At 43.1% G+C, this 17,570-nt stretch overlaps 1 protein-coding gene across 1 annotated transcript in view; it reads left to right on the top strand.

Annotated features, from left to right (window-relative positions):
* pyroxd2 (pyridine nucleotide-disulphide oxidoreductase domain 2) overlaps positions 1–17,570 on the top strand; it is a 38,830-nt gene extending 21,260 nt beyond the window's left edge. The window contains exons 6-16 of the mRNA XM_064933908.1: positions 96–249; positions 391–452; positions 7,572–7,669; positions 7,763–7,904; positions 8,172–8,306; positions 11,213–11,285; positions 14,375–14,528; positions 14,711–14,865; positions 15,048–15,154; positions 16,086–16,206; positions 16,723–17,570. Coding sequence (XP_064789980.1) covers positions 96–249; positions 391–452; positions 7,572–7,669; positions 7,763–7,904; positions 8,172–8,306; positions 11,213–11,285; positions 14,375–14,528; positions 14,711–14,865; positions 15,048–15,154; positions 16,086–16,206; positions 16,723–16,793 — 1,272 coding nt within the window. The 3' untranslated portion in view covers positions 16,794–17,570. The remainder of the gene's footprint in view (positions 1–95; positions 250–390; positions 453–7,571; positions 7,670–7,762; positions 7,905–8,171; positions 8,307–11,212; positions 11,286–14,374; positions 14,529–14,710; positions 14,866–15,047; positions 15,155–16,085; positions 16,207–16,722) is intronic.

Raw genomic sequence — 17,570 nt, 5'->3', positions numbered from 1 at the left:
TCTCCTTGTTATGTAATTAACAGTAACTTTCTGTGCCTCTCCCTTTCCCTATCCCTCTCCCACTCTCCTTCTTTGCCCCCCCTCACCCACTCCAGGCGTACCCAGAGTTTATAACCCACCTGGATAAGTTAGCGGTGGCCATCCACCCCCTCCTGGACTCGCCCCCAGTAGACATCGCAGGGTTAACCGGGGGGGCCCTGAGGAGGAGGATTGCAGCACTGAGGAGTGCCTTGCCTCTTGTCCAATGTGGTACTAAGTTGTTTTCCTACATGTTTGTAGGTTGAATAAACACAGCTGAAATGTTAAATAATGACTGTATTATTTATAATACAATACATCTGTTTTTATTTTTCAATAATAATACTCACCTTTTCTGTTGTGTGTTTACAGGCTTGAAACTGGGCAAGAACATTCCAGACTTCTATGAGATCATAACTGCACCAATAATGAAGGTTGATAGACCACCTATATCACTTTGTTTCCTTCACTTATCATCGCTTTCATTTAGACTGTGATTAGTAGAATGATGTGAGTTGGCCTACTCACACTCTCCAGTACCACCCTCTTGCTTAACATGCATGGTGTCCATTCAGACTGAATTTCTGCTCTGTAACTCCTGTGTTCCCTTTCAGTATATACTATGGGGAATAAACAACCAATCATATTCACCTGAAGTAAACTAAAATCACTCCCAACGGACCAATGGATGCAGAGTTTGCCCTCGGAAGCTCTGCCTTCCTGGCTATAATACCAGGGGTCGCATTAATTTCCTAGACTCTCAGCTCTTTAGCTCGCCAGAAGGAAGAATGTGCAACGCAATTGACAAACTTTTCAGGTGTCGATCCAGCAGGACAGCTCCTCTCAGACCCTGAAGTATTACGACAGCTCCTCTGGTGCTTTGTTGGGCCAGCCCAGTGTGATGAAGGTCACCAGCTTGGAGAGAGAGGGGTCGTCTGCTGATGCCTTCTGGAGCTCCTGCAGTGTTGGAGTGGAGTGGGGAAATCCCCTCGGCAGAGAGGTGAAATCACACAAAGTCAATGGCAGGGGTGGAGAAGAAACCCTTTTCTCCATTGAGAGTGAGGTTGTATTTTTGCCAGTGCAGTGAACACACTGTGTAGGTGCTCATCATGGACCCTGATGGTAGGCCTGTGAACAAAGATATTGAGGTAGATGGCCACCCCGGGATCCCTGCGAAGAAAGACGTCAAGATCTTTTGGAAGCAGCTGGGGGCAGAGCTGAATCCAAATGCCATGCGCTTATAGCGGAAGACCCCTAAGTGGGTGATGAACGCTATGAGGTTGTGGCTGCTTCGGTGTAGCAGCACCTGTAGGTATCCCTGGAGCTGTAGAACAGGGCAGTGAACTCTTCTGCAGGGGGTATTTGTCTGGGAGGATTGGCCCTATTTGCTGCTCTAAGGTCCACACAGGTGGAATGATCTCTTTTTACCACCACCAGGTTTGCGATCCAGGGGGATGCATCAATAGCCTCGATGATGTCTTCCTCTAGCTGGCACCGGAGCTCGGCATTGATGTCTGCATGCAGGGCCAGTGGGACACAGCGTAGAGGTTGTATGACGGGGGTCTCTCCACTTCAGGGTGGGGCGACGGCGTGTATAGGGTCTGAGCAGAGTGGTCCGTGTCAGTGAGAGCAAGAGGCTGGAGAGGGGAGGCTAGCTTTGCAGCAGATCCTGCGGTGGACTCCGCTTGGAAAGATAACTGGAGTGCCTTTGCCAGTGACAAATCATCAGGTTCAAGTAACAGTCTTTCACGTACTTTCTTGTTTGTATGCTCGATTAGTTTGTCATGTACCATTTCCTCCTGCAGTGCCCCAAATTTACACTAGCTAGCTAAGCCCCATAGATTTGCCACACACTGGTGTACAGACTCACCAGGCAGCTGATGGTGCCGTCGGAACTGAAACGGATGGAGACGGGTACTTTGGGGTGTAGAGAAGTGTGTCTCCTAGAGAGCCACAGCATCAGCAAAACCTGAGTGTCCCGAACACATGCTGTCCCTCTGCGCAGTGTAGCACCAGTGCTTTTAGCCTAGCATCACTCACGTCTTGTAAGCCCTGTGCACTAATGTATGTTTCAAAAGATGGAATCCATTGAGTCCATGGAACCAGGGGCTCACCAGGCAGAGCGAGGAAGGGAGAGGGTGGTGGTAGGGAAACCTTCAGCCATCCTAGTAGCCAAAGGTTTGAAGGTTAGATACAACCACAGGTGTTAGAGCTAACTATTTGTTTAATCATAACGTCAACTGAACAATACAGAACCTGGGGTGTAGTAACATAACCCTAGGGTCAACCACTAACATCTTACATGACTGTCCTACTGTGCAGTCATAACAATTATCACTTGTGAATTTTGTATTATCACTTGTGAGTGATGCCCAGCTTGTGCAGTAAGTCAAGAAACAGTGCATGCCTTTTTTGGGGCGATTTTTATTTCAAAGCATAGTCACACATCATGTAGCCTAGCCCATAGACCTACAGTGCCTTGCGAAAGTATTCGGCCCCCTTGAACTTTGCGACCTTTTGCCACATTTCAGGCTTCAAACATAAAGATATAAAACGGTATTTGTTTGTGAAGAATCAACAACAAGTGGGACACAATCATGAAGTGGAACGACATTTATTGGATATTTCAAACTTTTTTAACAAATCAAAAACTGAAAAATTGGGCGTGCAAAATTATTCAGCCCCTTTACTTTCAGTGCAGCAAACTCTCTCCAGAAGTTCAGTGAGGATCTCTGAATGATCCAATGTTGACCTAAATGACTAATGATGATAAATACAATCCACCTGTGTGTAACCAATTTTTCAGTTTTTTCTTTGTTAAAAAAGTTTAAAATATCCAATAAATGTCGTTCCACTTCATGATTGTGTCCCACTTGTTGTTGATTCTTCACAAAAAAATACAGTTTTATATCTTTGTTTGAAGCCTGAAATGTGGCAAAAGGTCGCAAAGTTCAAGGGGGCCGAATACTTTCGCAAGGCACTGTATATATGTTTTGATAAGGTTTGTATCACAACTAAAGTGGCCAAATAACTCCAAACGTAGTGTATAAGCCTAATACCCCCTGGAACATGGTTAGAGGTTAGAGAGCACATAGCCTACAGAACCTAGTGAAATGTGTTCTTATAAACTGAGTAATTGTGCAATTGCGTGTGAAAACAGAGTTTTGACTGGACACTATCCTAGCATTCCCATGCTGTGGTATTTATTTCATTTTCATCATTTAACAGATGCTCTTCTCCAGAGAAACTGAGGTTAAGTGCCTTGCTCAAGGGCAAATCAACAGATTTTTCACCTAGTCAGCTTGGGTATTTGAACCAGCAACCTTTCAGTTACTGGTCCAATGCTCTTAAACACTAGGCTACCTGCCTAGTCAAATCTTAAAATTAAGCACATTAATCTGCTTCAGAGGCGTCACAACAGACCCGGGTTTGATCCCGGGCTGTGTCATGATTGGTTAGCGCACAATTGGCCCAGTGTCATCCGGGTTAGGGGAGGGTTTTGCCGGGGGGGCTTTACTTGGCTCATCGCGCTCTAGCGACTACTTGTGGCGGTTGTCAGTTGAACAGTAATTCCTCTGACACATTGGTGTGGCTGGCCTCCGGGTTAAGCGGGTGGGTGTTAAAGAAGCTCAGTTTGGTGGGTAATGTTTTGGAGGACACGTGACCCGACCTTCGCCAATTGCGGAGTTGCAGACAAGATCAAAATTGGGGAGAAAAATGGGCTAAAATATATATCTATTTTTTATGATAATGCAACTTTCTAATAGAGAATTACATGCATAATTGCATTTGCAGACTTATGTAAGATTGCTTATTATTCCTAATGTGATGAGTAGATTGGATAGTCATAATTTAGGCTAATACTATAACTCAATCACTGTTTGCAACAAAAAAACAAATGTTCAACAAATGTTCAATGATGGCTGAGCTCATGTAGCATAGAGCAGGCCTAGGCTATATCAGATACATTTCTTCTTTCTTTGCATGGGAAAAATGTAGCCTTTTATAAACACATTTCATTCTACTACACTTTATATGACTGGAGACATTAGCAGAATATTTTTTATAGGACAAATTATAGGGTAGCCTACTGCTGACGGTGACAAAAAGATACATAAAAACGACGTTGTCCATATAATAAGCCTACGAGAAGGGGCGATACTAATCGAATATGACATCCATCTCAACTGGAGGAGGAAATTATTGTCCAAAAACAAACTTTTAAGTAGCACTGACCCAATAATGATAAATAGTGAATATGTGCAGTGTGCACTCACTGGGGATATTGCAAATGCTCTCCGCCGGTGCCAATAAGATAGGCTATACTTTTTGTTCGCTCAATTAAATTGAGAATTTTGATAACTAAAAGACAGATGAGACTTTTCATTGTTTTTTCTTTACAGCGACAACCATTTTCTTTCCAAAAAATGTTTTCCCACATTGTATTTTGAAATATTGCGATATGCCTGGCTAAGCCTCTACTTTTCACAGACAGTCGCAACTCAGCAAAAATCTGCCCAAATTGCACGCGCTGCCTTTCCTTCTGGCTATAGGCAATTGATTTTAAACAATCCACAAACTTTACTTTAAAAAAATAATCAAAAACAATTTATTTATATAGCCCTTCGTACATCAGCTGATATCTCAAAGTGCTGTACAGAAACCCAGCCTAAAACCCCAATCAGCAAGCAATGCAGGTGTAGAAGCACTGTGGCTAGGAAAAACTCCCTAGAAAGGCCAAAACCTAGGAAGAAACCTCGAGAGGAACGGCCAGTCCTCTTCTGGTTGTGCCGGGTGGAGATTATAACAGAAAATAGCCAAGATGTTCAAATGTTCATAAATTACCAGCATGGTCAAATAATAGTAAGGGTCAGCACGGCCAGGTGGACTGGGGACAGCAAGGAGTCATCATGCCAGGCAGTCCTGAGGCATGGTCCTAGGGCTCAGGTCATCTGAGAGAGAGAAAGAAAGAGAGAAAGAGAGAATTAGAGAGAGCATACTTAAATTCACACAGGACACCGGATAGGACAGGAGAAGTACTCCAGATATAACAAACTGACCCTAGCCCCCCGACACATAAACTACTGCAGCATAAATACTGGAGGCTGAGACAGAAGGGGTCAGGAGACACTGTTACCCCATCCAAGGACACCCCCAGACAGGGCCAAACAGGAAGGGTATAACCCTAACCACTTTGCCAAAGCACAGCCCCCACACACGAGACGGATATCTTCAACCACCAACTTACCATCCTGAGACAAGGCCGAGTATAGCCCACAAAGATCTCCGCCACGGCACAACCCAAGGGGGGGCGCCAACCCAGAGAGGAAGATCACATCAGTGACTCAACCCACTCAAGTGACGCACCCCTCCTAGGGACGGTATGAAAGAGCCCTAGCAAGCCAGTGACTCAGCCCCTGTAATAGGGTTAGAGGCAGAGAATCCCAGTGGAAAGAGGGGAACCGGCCAGTCAGAGACAGCAAGGGCGGTTCGTTGCTCCAGAGCCTTTCCGTTCACCTTCACACTCCTGGGCCAGACAACACTCAATCATATGACCCACTGAATAGATGAGTCTTCAGTAAAGACTTAAAGGTTGAGACCGAGTTTGCGTCTCTCACATGGGTAGGCAGACCATTCCATAAAAATGGAGCTCTATAGGAGAATGCCCTGCCTCCAGCTGTTTGCTTAGAAAATCTAGAGACAATTAGGAGGCCTGCGTCTTGTGACAGTAGCGTACGTGTAGGTATGTACGGAAGGACCAAATCAGAGAGATAGGTAGGAGAAAGCCCATGTAATGCTTTGTAGGTTAGCAGTAAAACCTTGAAATCAACCCTTGCCTTGACAGGAAGCCATTGTAGGGAGGCTAGCACTGGAGTAATATGATCAAATTTTTTGGTTCTAGTCAGGATTCTAGCAGCCATATTTAGCATTAACTGAAGTTTATTTAGTGCTTTATCCGGGTAGCCGTTAAGTAGAGCATTGCAGTAGTCTAACCTAGAAGTGACAAAAGCATGGATTCATTTTTCTGCATCATTTTTGGACAGAAAGTTTCTGATTTTTGCAATGTTACGTAGATGGAAAAAAGCTGTCCTTGAAACAGTCTTGATATGTTCTTCAAACGAGAGAACAGGGTCCAGAGTAACGCCGAGGTCCTTCACAGTTTTATTTGAGACGACTGTACAACCATTAAGATTAATTGTCAGATTCAACAGAAGATCTCTTTGTTTCTTGGGACCTCAAAGTATTATCTGTGGCCAAATCATGCTTTAGTAGCCATATTTTATTATTTTATTTATTTATGTATAGACAGGAGAAGGTTCATTAGGCTATATAATTTTGGTAATTTAATTACATTTATTTTAGGTATAGCTTTGATCCCCCTAGCCTTATGGACACTCACCTGTTATTTGCATGACACATTTTTTTGACAGCCATATACCTATATGGGACGGATTCGGCAGGGCTGACGTAGATCTTCACTCAAGAAAGCCTGCATTGTCATCTGTTCTTCTCAATGAGGGATCTGGACGCTCCGTTGGGAACAGATGCTTTGGTGTATCAGTGGCCTCGGACCCTGCTCTATTTGTTTCCTCCGGTGGTCCTAATTCAGGCCAACGTGGAGAAGGTCAGTCAGGAGGGTCCGTTGTTGATTCTGGTGGCTCCCCGTTGGCCCAGACAACCCTGGTTCCCAGGGATCATCCACCTGTTGGGCTGGGACCCGTGGAATGTTCTGTGTTGTCGGGATCCATTGTCCCTGGAACATGGGACTGTTTGGCACCCATGACCGCAGATATGGATTCTGTGATTGTATACATACATTGTTTTGGACTTATGGTTCCTTGTACGAGTTCTGACATTTCAGGCTCGCAAGGTAAGTATTGTTCTTGGAACCGTGAGTTCAATGGACTTGAGCTGCAATGGCAGCGTGTCAGTGAATATAGCCAAGTTGCAGCAGGTTCTGGTTCCCTATATGGGGTTCTGCCATTTCAGGCTTCTCAGAAAAGTATTAGGGAAAAAGGTGGTTTCTGTAACCCATTTTTGGAGTTGGTGGAACTTGTGTGTGCTTGGTTGCTGTGGGCCTCCTAGTTTGGTACCCTCTAAGCCGGATTGGGGCGTGCTTTTACTGTATATCCTCATAGTATGTTACAGTGGGGCAAAAAAGTATTTAGTCAGCCACCAATTGTGCAAGTTCTCCTACTTAAAAAGTTGAGAGAGGCCTGTAATTTTCATCATAGGAACACTTCAACTATGACAGACAAAATGAGAAAAAAAATCCAGAAAATCACATTGTAGGATTTTTAATGAATATATTTGCAAATTATGGTGGGAAATAAGTATTTTGTCACCTACAAAAAAGCAGGATTTCTGGCTCTCACAGACCTGTAACTTCTTCTTATTCATATATATATATATTTTGCTACAATATTGAATAAGAATATTGGCGTTGCTGTCTAACCCTTCCTCATCTGATTCTAGTTGTGTCCATGTTGTAAAGCTTTACAGCGTCTTCTGTGCCTTGCTGAATATCTATACTATTTATTTTTAATTTTCAGATCCTGAACCGTTGGTTTGAATCTGAGCCTCTTAAAGCCACACTGGCTACAGATGCTGTGATAGGAGCTATGACCAGCCCTAACAGCCCTGGCAGTGGGTGAGACACACCCCTCTCAGAATTAAATAGAACGTTATATTGTATATATGTTTTGGACAATAATGTTTCCCCCTTTGTATCTCCCATCCGCAGGTATGTCCTCCTTCATCATGTAATGGGGGAGCTGGAGAAGGAGAAGGGTGCGTGGGGTTATGTGGAGGGGGGCATGGGAGGGGTGTCCAAGGCCATTGCTAGCTCTGCCCGCTCCCACGGAGCGGACATCTTCACTGATCAGGTCAGCTGGCTGGATAGGCACGGCTTTCACATTTGTTCTATTCCATAGTGTTTTTCAGTTAATGTTCAACTGTAATGGTCCAGCTGATTATAATCCAGTGAATAAACATACATACAGCCATATTGGACAGATTTAATTTCCCCAGGAGTGGTTATCTAGTGGTTCCCGAGTTGGTACTCAACCTTTTGAATTTAACAGCTAATGGGAAATATAATGTGTTCTTGTGTGATATCTGTGAGTGGGTGTGCATGCATATGGGTTATACAGGATGTGCATCAGGTCTTGGTTGGGTCAGATGGCAGTGCCAAGGGGGTGGTCCTGAAAGATGGCACAGAGATCTACAGCAGAGTGGTACTGTCCAACGCTACACCCTACGTCACATTTAAAACACTCACCCCTCAGGTAATGCATCTTACAGGTAACACACTTTCACATCTTAACACACCTAAAGACTGGTGACTTTAATCTCCAGTCAGATTGAATATTAGACTGGTAATGTGAGACTATCCCGTTGGAGAACAAGCTCAAAATGCCATAGCTCATTCACAGTGCCTTCAGAAAGTATTCAGACCCCATGATTTTTTTCAAAATTGGTTAGGTTACTGCCTTATTCAACGATATAAATCCTAATCAATCTACACACAGACCCCCACAATGACAAATCAAAGCAGGTTTTAAGAAATGTTTGCAAATGTATAAAAAAACAACTTAAATATCACATTTACATAAGTATTCAGACCCTTTACTCAGTACTTTGGTGAAGCATCTTTGGCAGCGATTACAGCCTTGAGTCTTCTTGGGTATAACGCTACAAGCTTGGTACACCTGTATTTGGGGAGCTTCTCCCGTTCTTCTCTGCAGACCCTCTCAAGTTCTGTCAGGTTGGATGGGGAGCGTTGCTGCACAGCTATTTTCAGGTCTCTACAGAGATGATCGATTGGTTTCAAGTCCGGGCTCTGGCTGGGCCACTCAAGGATATTCAGAGACGTCCTGCGTTGTCTTGGATGTGTGCTTAGGGCTGTTGTCCTGTAGGAAGTTGAACCTTCACTCCAGTCTGAGGTTCTGAGCGCTCTGGAGTAGGTTTTCATCAAGGATGTCTCTGTAATTTGCTCTAACCACTAGGCTACCCTGCCGCCCCAATTGTCATTTATTTATTACTAACTAAGTAATTCACAGAAATGCATAAACAAACAAACAAGGTAAATGTGGTTACAAGAAATGATAGGGGAATGTGCCCTAGTGGGCTAAACCGGCATTGCGGCTTGTTAGACAAAAGGGGAAGTGGGGGTCAACTGAGATGAGACCTTACAAAGTTGATCATTATAACAATTTAAATGCTAATCCTTTGCACATGAACGCTCACTCATTCGGGAACAATTGCCATCAATATATATCGGGATCTTTGTTGAAAAGTTAGTTTCTGTTGGAGAGTTTCATCCTCTCTCTCTCTCTCTCTCGGTTAGAGGGGAGAGTTCAGAGTGACATTCATTAATTTGTTATAGAATGGATGTTTCGGCGGTTGTCGTTCTTCGCGTTCAATGATACCGAATTCCTAGCTGCAGACTAGTAATTAATATCAAAGACTTGTTCTTATTCTGTCGGTATCGATAGTCTAACAGTTTAACCACGTGGTATGGTTAAAAGATTCAGCAATGGTCTACAACCTTTGTCCTCTCCTAAAGGAGAAAAACATGGTCTGGTGATAATTTCCCAAAGTTGGGTTTTATTCGGAATTGCAGAAAAGGGGCTGTCCCGGGATGCCTGACCCTAACTGGTCTCAGGGATGGTCCTCTGATTTAGTTCAAATCAAAAGGGAATTGTATTTTCCTTCATTAAACAGTCCAAAATCATATTACACAATTTTACAAACAGTATCATACTCACTCATTCATCTTATACAACAATTAGATGTAAACCTCATATCTGAGTCTATTATATAAACAGCATTATGTTAATGTGGCCACACAGTCTCCCATGAGCTTCCCCAAGTTGTAACAAACGGACCAGTTCGTAGCTGCATTCTTCACCGATCTTTTATACTTTCTCCGGAACAGGAAATTTGTTCGTACCTCAAGTTCTGTGAGGTGGAAGAAATTCCTTTGTGCTCTATGAAAATTGACTCTGCCTCTTATACTATGTGGCCATGTGGCAGGGTCTTCTCAGGAATTTACGACCTCTATCTGACCACAGAAGCCTAATTGAAGGAGGCAAGGGGGAGGCAGGGAGAGGGGGATGGGGCTTGCTATACCCAAATAGGGCAACGTCATGACATGATGCTGTCACCACCATGTTTCAATGTAGGGAGGGTGCCATGTTTCCTCTAGACATGACTCTTGGCATTCAGGCCAAAGAGTTCAATCTTGGTTTCATCAGACCAGAGAATCTTGTTTCTCATGTTCTGAGAGTCTTTAATTGCCATTTGGCAAACTCCAAGTGGGCTGTCATGTGCCTTTTACTGAGGAGTGGCTTTCGTCTGGCCACGGCCTGATTGGTGGAGTGCTGCAGAGATGGTTGTCCTTCTGGAAGGTTCTCCCATCTCCACAGAGGAACTGTAGAGGTCTGTCAGAGTGACCATCCGGTTCATGGTCACCTCCCTGACCAAGGCCCTTCTCCCCCGATTGCTCAGTTTGGCCAGGCGACCAGCTCTAGGAAGAGTCTTGGTGGATCCAAACGTCTTCCATTTATTAATGATGGAGGCCACTGTTTTATTGGGGACCTTTATTGCTGCAGAAATGTTTTGGTACCCTTCCCCAGATCTGGGCCTCATGTCGGAGTTCTACGGACAATTCCTTTGACCTCATGTCTTGGATTTTGCTCAGACATGCGCTGTCAACTGTGGGCCCTTATATAGACAGGTGTGTGCCTTTCCAAATCATGTCCAATCAATTGAATTCACCACAGGTGGACTCCAATCAAGTTGTAGAAACATCTCAAGGATAATCAATGGAAACAGGATGCACCTGAGCTCAATTTGGAGCCACAAAGGGTCTGAATACTTATGTAAATAATATATATAATACTTTTTTTTTAAATGTTCATACATTTGCGCAAAATTCAAAGAAACGGTTTTCACTTTGTCAATAAAGGGTATTGTGTGTAGATTGCTGAGGATTACTTTTTTATTAATCCATTTTAGAATAAGGCTGTAACATAACAAAATGTGGAAAAAGTCAAGGGGTCTGAATACTTGAAAAAGTAGGCTATTGAAAAGACTATAGCCTATATACATTACTTTAATGAAGACAACAAAAATTGTTCAAAAAATAATGTACTCAGAAGTGTAATATCGTGTTTGTGTCCTCTCGCAGAGTGCTCTTTCTCCAGCGTTCATCAAAGCTGTAGATCAGATAGACTACACCTCCCCTGTCACTAAGATTAATGGTACGACCCTTATCATATCTACCTCGTACTTTTCTTTTGTGTTAAACTACCTTTTTTCTAAAGTACTTACTGAACTTAAGTACTTAAAGTACTTACTTTAAGAAACCCTTAGTGTACAATTTCTGTAGCGACAAGGAAATCGAATTAACATAATAAAACTAAATCACCATCAGAATTTGTCTGATTAAACTAGAGATATCTGTTTTTTTGCATGGACTGTGTCTCAATCCACTGCCCTTCCGCATTTGCGGTGAAGGTTGGCAGAGCTAGAGTGGTGTTTGTCAGACCATGAGACAAAATAGGTCTTCTCACAAAGTTTTTTCAGCTGTATGGGTGGCTGGTCTCAGAAGATCCATCAGGTGAAGAAGCCTGATGTGGAGCTTACACACACATGGATGTGGAGGTTACACACGGCTGGCGCCGTTACAGGTAATCTGCGTTTGTGAGACCGTTTGTACGTCCTGCAAAACGACATTGGGAGACGGCTTATGGTAGAGAACTTAACATTAAATTATCTGGCAACAGCTCTGGTGGACATTCCTGCAGTCAGCATGTCAATTGCACGCTCCCTCAAAACTTGAGACATCTGTGGCATTGTGTTGCGACAAAACTTCATATTTTAGAGTGCCCTTTTATTGTCCCCAGCATAAAGTGCCCCTGTGTAATGGCCATGCTGTTCAATCAGCTTCATGATATGCCACAGGTAGGGGGATTATCTTAACAAAGCTCACTAACAGGGATGTAAACAAATTTCTGGCCAAAATTTGAGAGAAAAAATATTTTTGTGAATATGGAACATTTTGGGGATCTTTTACTTCAGTTCATGAAACATGGGACCAACACTTTACATGTTGCGTTTATATTGTTGTTTTGTATATGTAAAAAATTAAATAAAAATAGTTTCCTGCTCTTTCTTAGATCTCTCAGATATAGGACAGACACTTCAGAACAAACTTCCTTTTTATTTTTGGGGGGACTATCTGTTGTTCCATGTAGTGAATCTGTTATTCAATGCATTTCTATAGGCTAATAGCAGTAATGCAAAATTCAATGTTTCATCCCCATTTTTTTCTTAGAACTTTAGTGTGTATATATATATATATATATATATATATATATATATATATATATATATATATATATATATATATATATATATATATATATATATATATACGTGTGCACACACACAGTACCAGTCAAAAGTTTGGACACACCTACTCATTCAGGGCTTTTTCTTTATTTTTAAAATGTTCTACATTTTAGAATAATAGTAAAGACATCAAAACTATGAAATCATACATATAGAATCATGTAGTAACCAAAAAAGTGTTAAACAAATCAAATATATTTTCTCTTTTAGATTCTTCAAAGTAGCCATCCTAGATGACAGCTTTGCACACTCTTGGCATTTTCTCAACCAGCTTCATGGGGAATGCTTTTACAATAGTCTTGAAGGAGTTCTCACATATGCTGAGCACTTGTTGGCTGCTTTTCTTTCACTCTGCAGTCCAACTCGTCCCAAACCTTCTCAATTGGGTTGAGGTCAGGTGATTGTGGAGGCCAGGTCATCTGGTGCAGCACTCCATCACTCTCCTTGGTCAGATAGCCCTTACACAGCATGGAAGGGGGGTTTTGGGTCATTGTCCAGTTGAAAAACAATGATCGTCCCACAAAGCGCAAACCAGATGGGATGGCCTATCACTTACAGAATGCTATGGTAGCCATGCTGGTTAATTGTGCCTTGAATTCTAAATAAATCACAGACAGTGTCACCAGCAAAGCACCATCACACCTCCTCCTCCATGCTTCACAGTGGGAACCACACATGTGAAGATCATCCGTTCATCTACTCTGTGTCTCACAAAGACACGGAGGTTGGAACCAGAAATCTCAAATTCAGACTCATCAGACCAAAGGACAGATTTCCACCTGTCTAATGTCCATTGCTCATGTTTCTTGATCCAAGCAAGTCTCTTCTTCTGGATTAATTGTCAGAGTAGAGGACCTTATGCATTTCAGGTAAAATAATAAACCAATGTTTATATCCCAGGACAAATGATCTAGCAACAGCAAGGTACCTAGCTAAATTGCCATGAATGTTTCATGTGTTTCAACCTGTCCATAAATTAATATAGTTGGTTCAGAGTTTGTTTAGATTTTTTAACCTGCATGTCCTGATCGCATCTGGTGTGGATGAACAAAATCAACATGCGTCTCATTGTCGTCACACGTCATCAGAGTGCGCATCTGAACACTGTATGCTGGAAAACACCCGGTTGTTATTTTTGATTAAAACAAAACCGCTATTAATTAAATACGATTTTGAAAGCTGTTTTTGCATGGATTCTGCGGCGCGTTTAGCTTTAAACAACTAGGAACCACCGCTAACCACACAACAGTGCTAGGTGGCTGTACTACAGACACCGGTCGTCATCGTGGGAAAGAAACCAACCTGGATACTAAGGAGCTCCTGAGGGAAATTGCCGAATACCAACAGCTTTACACGATGGAGGAACAACATACTCCATCATGGAAAGATCCGACTACCTCGCAAAAGAACTCTACCCCGACAAAGGAAAGAAAAACAGATTAATCTACAGACACGGACGATTTACTTACCGTTGAAGTAGAGGCTAGTGTTCCGGCTGGAATCCATGCAACACTGGAAAAGTTGTGTGAGGAGGTAGCAGGGCTAAGGGGGAGCATGGGGTTTAGCCAGAGTGAAATTCTCACTCTCCAAGGAGAGAACAAGGCACTCAGCCAAGGTAAAAATCCCCGATTCCAACATGGATTGTCTACTCAAGGAAAACGTGGTGATGGATTCACTGCTAGTCATACAAAGTCGTAGCATGCGTGAAAATCTAATGTTTTCTGAGATGCCTTAGGACGCATCCAATAATCCAGATGGTGCGATCAGAGAATTCATGCAATCCGCCTTGAAACGTCCTCTAGATAATTCATTGGGATTGATGATCCCTAAGCCAGGGATCATCAACTAGATTCAGCCGTGGGCCGTTTTTTCTGCAGTGGATGGTTGTGGGGCAAGAACATAATTACAAATCATTTGGACCCATTCTTCCTAACAGTGGCAGTGGATAAGCTTCCTAACTTTTTAGCGGCCCCCACACCAGACGGCAAGCCTGGCCCACACCACCAGTGTTCTATCCACCTCAACTGTGAGAGTGTGGAGGTGTTACAGACAGCCTACGAAGACTGCAAGGAGGGACGGCCCTCGTTCAGGTAAACACAGACATGCACGTACGGACACACACACATCCAGGGAACCACACAAGTGCATACAGGTTCACATACCACACACACACACACACTCACTCGCTCACTCGCTCACTCACTCGCTCACTCGCTCACTCACTCGCTCACTCACTCGCTCACTCACATTCTTCCTTTTCTCTCCCCTACAGGCCCATGATCGAGATGACCATTCCATCGGTGTTGGACCCAACTCTGGCGCCACCTGGTAGTCATGTGGTGTTACTGTTCACCCAGTTTACACCATATAGTCTGGTGGGAGGGAGAGCGTGGACAGACCAGGACAGAGAGGCCTTTGCAGACTCCGGTTAGAACGCACACACACACGTGGAAACACTCTTAGAGCAGTTGTCACTGATGCTAGTAACAGAAACATTGTCACTCACACAGAAAGTCATCATCCTCAGAAGATTTTGTATAACATTTTACTGCTCATCACAGGCATTATTGAAACTGACTATGTCTCCGTGTGCCTGTGTATCTGTGTAGTATTTAGCTGGATTGAGCAGTATGCCCCTGGGTTCAAATCCTCCATTGTTGGCAAAGACATCCTGACTCCCCCCGACCTGGAGAGGATATTTGGCCTAACTGGAGGGGTATGTGTGTGTGCTTGTGTGTGTGAAAATGTCTGTGTATGCAGTGTGTGTGACGGTTCACATCCACAATGTACGTGCATATCAATATTTCAGGTCGATTTTCTAATAGCTAGTAGTAGAGTAGATAGTATTCCACTGGGAAGTAGCATGTATTTATACAAAGTTCTGATTTGCACACCACCAAACACCAAACCACAGGCTCTGAACCAGGAAGTGATTTATATAGGAGCGTCTCTCTTCTTCCTACTTTCCTTTTGTCAGAGAGAGTGTGTGTATGTGTGCTAACTAACGGCATTGAACGGTTTATGGTTACGCCAACAGTTACCATGATACTGTCCGTCAGAATCAAAGCTCATATCTGGTATTCAAAGTAGTTCAACCACTTGGGTCTGCGGTATTTGTGTAAGTGTTTCTGGTTCATGGCTCATTTTGCATGCTTAAACTACTGTGCACTTTTACACTGCTGCTTTCACAAAGCCGATGAATGGACTCTGAAAGTGCAGTTTAAAGACTTAAGTCTAAGACTAGCGCAGTTAGTAAGTCCCAAGAGTATTACCAGCTTGACTATGTTCTCATCTACTCATTCACGGACTCAATTCCATTTCTCCTTATTTCATTCAGTCTTGTTCTTTCCAATCTCTCAGTTCCCCATCAGGGAACAACCATAGAGACATGGAGGAGTGAGTCAAAGCTCCTGTCTTCTTCGTCATGCCTAAATGAGAAGTGGGGTTAGCAAAGTCATGCCCTAAACCTTACCCTTACTGACCCCCCCTATTCTACTTTAATGGCTAAGAGGGTGGAAACTCCCCCTAGCCCATGATCACCAATCCAATGCTTTTAGATCATTGCAGGGAATTGAACGAGAGTGCACTTCAGGGAGAAGAGGGCAAATTGGACTTATTTATGAAGTATGGTATTTTATCCTCCACAGAATATCTTCCACGGAGCAATGTCATTGGATCAGCTCTACCTCACTCGACCTCTGCCCTCCCTTTCAGACTACCGTTCACCAATCAAAGGGCTTTATCTTTGTGGCAGTGGCTCCCATCCAGGTTTGTGATTGGTCGTAATTGGTTTATTGGAATTCTATCCGATGCCAGCTCTTAGTCATTCTAGTGTGTGTGTGTGTGTGTGTGTGTGTACCGATGTAGGATCTTCATTTAAGCCAGTTTGCTACAGTGGGAAAATAATCCTGCAGCAACAGGAACTGTGAATTATTATGTGGATCATAATGAATGGATATTTTCGTAGGGTTTAATACATTTTTTAATTGGGCAAATCTAGGTTGAAATGTCAGAATGGAAATAACAAACTTTGGAAGCCTTTTTAAACTCAAATACAGTACAAGTTTGCAAATAAATTCTCAGCAAACAAAGAGTGATCAAATGGAGATCCTATATCTGTGTGTGTGCGTGTGTGTGCGTGTGCGTGTGTGTGCGTGTGCATTCACTCTTGCATGTGGACCAGTACAAAAAAAAGAAAATGCACTCTACTGTAAGTCGCTCTGGACAAGAGTGTCTGCTAAATGACTAAAATGCCAATGTATTAGTGTGTGTGTTTCTCCTAAGGTGGTGGAGTGATGGGGTCTCCAGGGTGGAATGCTGCTCTGGCTGCCATGGCTGACCTGAAACGTGGCTGAAACCTTAACCCGCTCTGACGGGATGAAGGGCGGGAGATTTGGACGTCCATGCCAATACCTTAACACGGCCCTCCCAGTTGTAGGGGCTTCATAGCCCGGTGCACTGTTTGGGCAGTTTTTAAATGTACGAATACTAAAATGATTTCCAATGTGCAAACTCTTCCCACCCGGTGCCCTTGGTTAGCTAAAATGAGTGCTCTGTTTCTAGAGGAACGATCTCAGATCCACAAACCTCAACTCTCAATGAAGAAGCACATATCTCCATCCATTTCCATCCACTTGTATGGCACTGTGACACCATGACACACACGTCTTTTATTAAACATTCAACTGATTCCGACTGATGACATCCCAAAGTGAAGCTAATTCAATTTGTTAATTTGACTTAACAAAAGCTCAAACTCAAAAGCTCTCAGCCTAATGGAAGAAAAGAATGTGCACTCCACATCAGTGTTTCCCAACTCCAGTCCTCCTGTACCCCCAACAGCACACATTTTTGTTGTAGCCTTGAAGAAACACACCTGATCAACTCATAGAGGGCTAGTTGACAAATTGATAAGGGTGCTTTATCCAGGGCTACATTTGAGGGTACTGGAATTGGTATACACTGCTCTACGTGACACACACAATTAATCTTCTGCAAAAAAAACAAAAAAAACATGAGATAAACAAAATAGAAGTAATAGTATGACATCAATTACTGTTTTGATTGTGTTAAACATTGAAATGTATGTGTGTTTTGTGAATAAAACTTACCAGAGGAATCTTTAAAATCCA

The sequence above is a fragment of the Oncorhynchus masou genome, chromosome 24 (genome assembly GCF_036934945.1).
Source record: "Oncorhynchus masou masou isolate Uvic2021 chromosome 24, UVic_Omas_1.1, whole genome shotgun sequence".
NCBI lineage: Eukaryota > Metazoa > Chordata > Actinopteri > Salmoniformes > Salmonidae > Oncorhynchus > Oncorhynchus masou.
Note: the sequence above shows the minus strand (reverse complement) of the source record. Positions and strands in the feature narration are given on the sequence as shown.